The sequence below is a fragment of the Stegastes partitus genome, unplaced genomic scaffold (assembly GCF_000690725.1).
Source record: "Stegastes partitus isolate 25-593 unplaced genomic scaffold, Stegastes_partitus-1.0.2 Scaffold996, whole genome shotgun sequence".
NCBI lineage: Eukaryota > Metazoa > Chordata > Actinopteri > Pomacentridae > Stegastes > Stegastes partitus.
In genome coordinates this window covers 18289-20509 of record NW_007578727.1, presented here as the reverse complement: position 1 = coordinate 20509, position 2221 = coordinate 18289, and the positions used below count along the sequence as shown (strand labels likewise).

At 42.6% G+C, this 2221-nt stretch overlaps 1 protein-coding gene across 1 annotated transcript in view; it reads left to right on the top strand.

Annotated features, from left to right (window-relative positions):
• The first annotated feature begins 283 nt into the window (after positions 1 to 283).
• Positions 284 to 2221, top strand: part of LOC103366922 (phospholipid transfer protein-like) — a 9150-nt gene continuing 7212 nt past the window's right edge. The window contains exons 1-2 of the mRNA XM_008294789.1: positions 284 to 343; positions 422 to 473. Of these exons, the coding sequence (XP_008293011.1) occupies positions 285 to 343; positions 422 to 473 (111 nt within the window). The 5' untranslated portion in view covers position 284. The remainder of the gene's footprint in view (positions 344 to 421; positions 474 to 2221) is intronic.

Genomic DNA, 2221 nt, shown 5'->3' with positions numbered 1-2221 from the left:
GTTTGTCTTTGTCTTTGTTTTGTGTCTGTTTTTGGTCATTTTGCATCTTTTGGTCTCATTTTGCGTCTTTCTGTAAACTTTCTGTTTCACTATAAAGAACTAATGGATGAATCAATTGATCAGATCAGCTGTCGATGTTTGTGGGAGTCCGTCTGCTGTCGTAACTCTTCTGTGTTTAATTCTTCAGTCATGGCTCTGGAACTAATCAGTTAAAAGCTGACGGTGTCACAGCCAACATAGAAGTGAGTCTGAGCCGAAAAGCACAAGGACGTCTGAATGTCGCCATGCCACAGTGCACGGCCACAGCCGACCAGATAGAGCTGGTGACCGACAGCATCTCAGGGTAACTGAAGGAACAGGACAGAGATGAGGGCAGATTGTGGGTCTGCATGAAACTAATGATGCCTGTTTTTTCTTGTAGACGTGCGCTGAACTGGCTGCTACAACTTCTGCGTCGTTTTTTCAATCTCCTGGTTAGTCTTATCTGTCTTTTCTGTGTGAGTTAGTCTGCAGACAAAATAGTGAAAAAACCCAAACTTTGTCCAGATGAGTTTTACTTGAGTATCTTCTAAAGCTTTAAATCCTGCTGGCAGCTTTAAAAGGCATGATGTACAGTCATGACTTGATAATCTGACACTAAATGTAAAACCTTCTTTTATGTCGGATAGCAAGGCTGTCGGATTGTCAAGACGGAGGTCAAGATACAAGGAGAGCTTGATGCTTGAAGGCTCATTTGTTGTTAATATATATTTTTAATAGTTTTTATAATAACTAGTGTATTGTTAGAACACTACACATCGCTGGATTTCACACCTAATTGACCGGTGCACTTGTGCACGGGCCCGTCGGTTGACATCAAAGGTAAATACGTTCAGACAGCAGGCTGAAGTGACCCAAATCCGATTTTTTTTTTTGCTCCTATGCAACCGGTATCTGGTCTTTTCATGACAGTCTGAACAACACAGATCCAATTAATGATGAATATCAGAATATTCGGTGCGGTCGGGGAGGTCGGCACTTGCACCCTGGGGGAGCGCTCCACGTAGTGGACGTGGCCGGGACGCACAGGCAGTACTTGGCTGCTGATGCTAGTTTAGTTCGTGGTCACAGTTCTGTTTCTACCATTGGTGGCGGCGTGTGACGTCGCTGTGTCCTCTTCTGCGCATGCAGGACACTTTTGGGTCGTATGAAGTTCACACAGNGGTGTATAGATGATGCATGGATGGATAGTTTTGGGTCCCAGATAAGAAATAAGTAAACTGTGAACAGAATCTGAGGATCCCTGCTGTTTGAAATTCGTCTGCCCAGACATCACTCCTATTAAACATCATCAGATCTACATTGTCCAGAGCCAATTTTCTGGAAATAGAAATAATTATTGACAAAGACATACATCCATGTTCACTTTGAGCAGCACTGATTGAGGTTAAACAGGTCCCTGTAACTGCTGCTGTTTATCTGTTCAACTTCTGGTTTTTACAGCTTGTAAAGTAAAAGTGTGAATGTTGCATATCGAGATGTTTTCAGCTGAAAAGATGAAGCCAGATCAGAAGTCTGCAGCAGAGACAGATCAACTCTTAGCTTATTACTTTGTCAAACTCTGATGGTGAAAGCATCACATTTGCTGTAAACATTCATGTGCATTTGTATTTTTGAGTTGGTGTGAGTGAAGCACGTCTGCTGTTTCACCTGTAAAGAGGATAAATAAATCCTCATCAGTCACATGAATCTGTTTGTTTGGCTGCTTCTTCCTGTGAGTTGCTCACATCAGAGATCTTCTTCTTCTTCTTCTTCTGCTCAGGTTGACGTTTACTCAGATAAAAATCCAACAGGCCACCCTTCGTTTCCAGGAGCACTCCGGTTTCCGGTTTGAGATCCAAAACTTTGGTGTCAGAGGCAGCTTCAGTCACCAGATCAACATCGGGCCGTTGTGAGTTCTCAGTCTGACCTGCAGGAAAATTATCCTCTGAGATGGAAAACATCCACTTGAGTGTCTGACGAACAGGTTGAACGTTACAGAGCAGGTTAAAGTTTAGTGTTCAGAGTTCATTCTTTTCAAAATCCACTGCAAGAACAGACAGACCCATATTTTCAAGAAGGTTCTAAATCTCCACTACAAATGAGCAACAATCTAAAATACTCCAAATGAATCAGAAACAAGAAGAGACTGTTTGACCTGGAAATGAAGTCTGCAGCAGAGACAGTAGATGTATAATCAGTG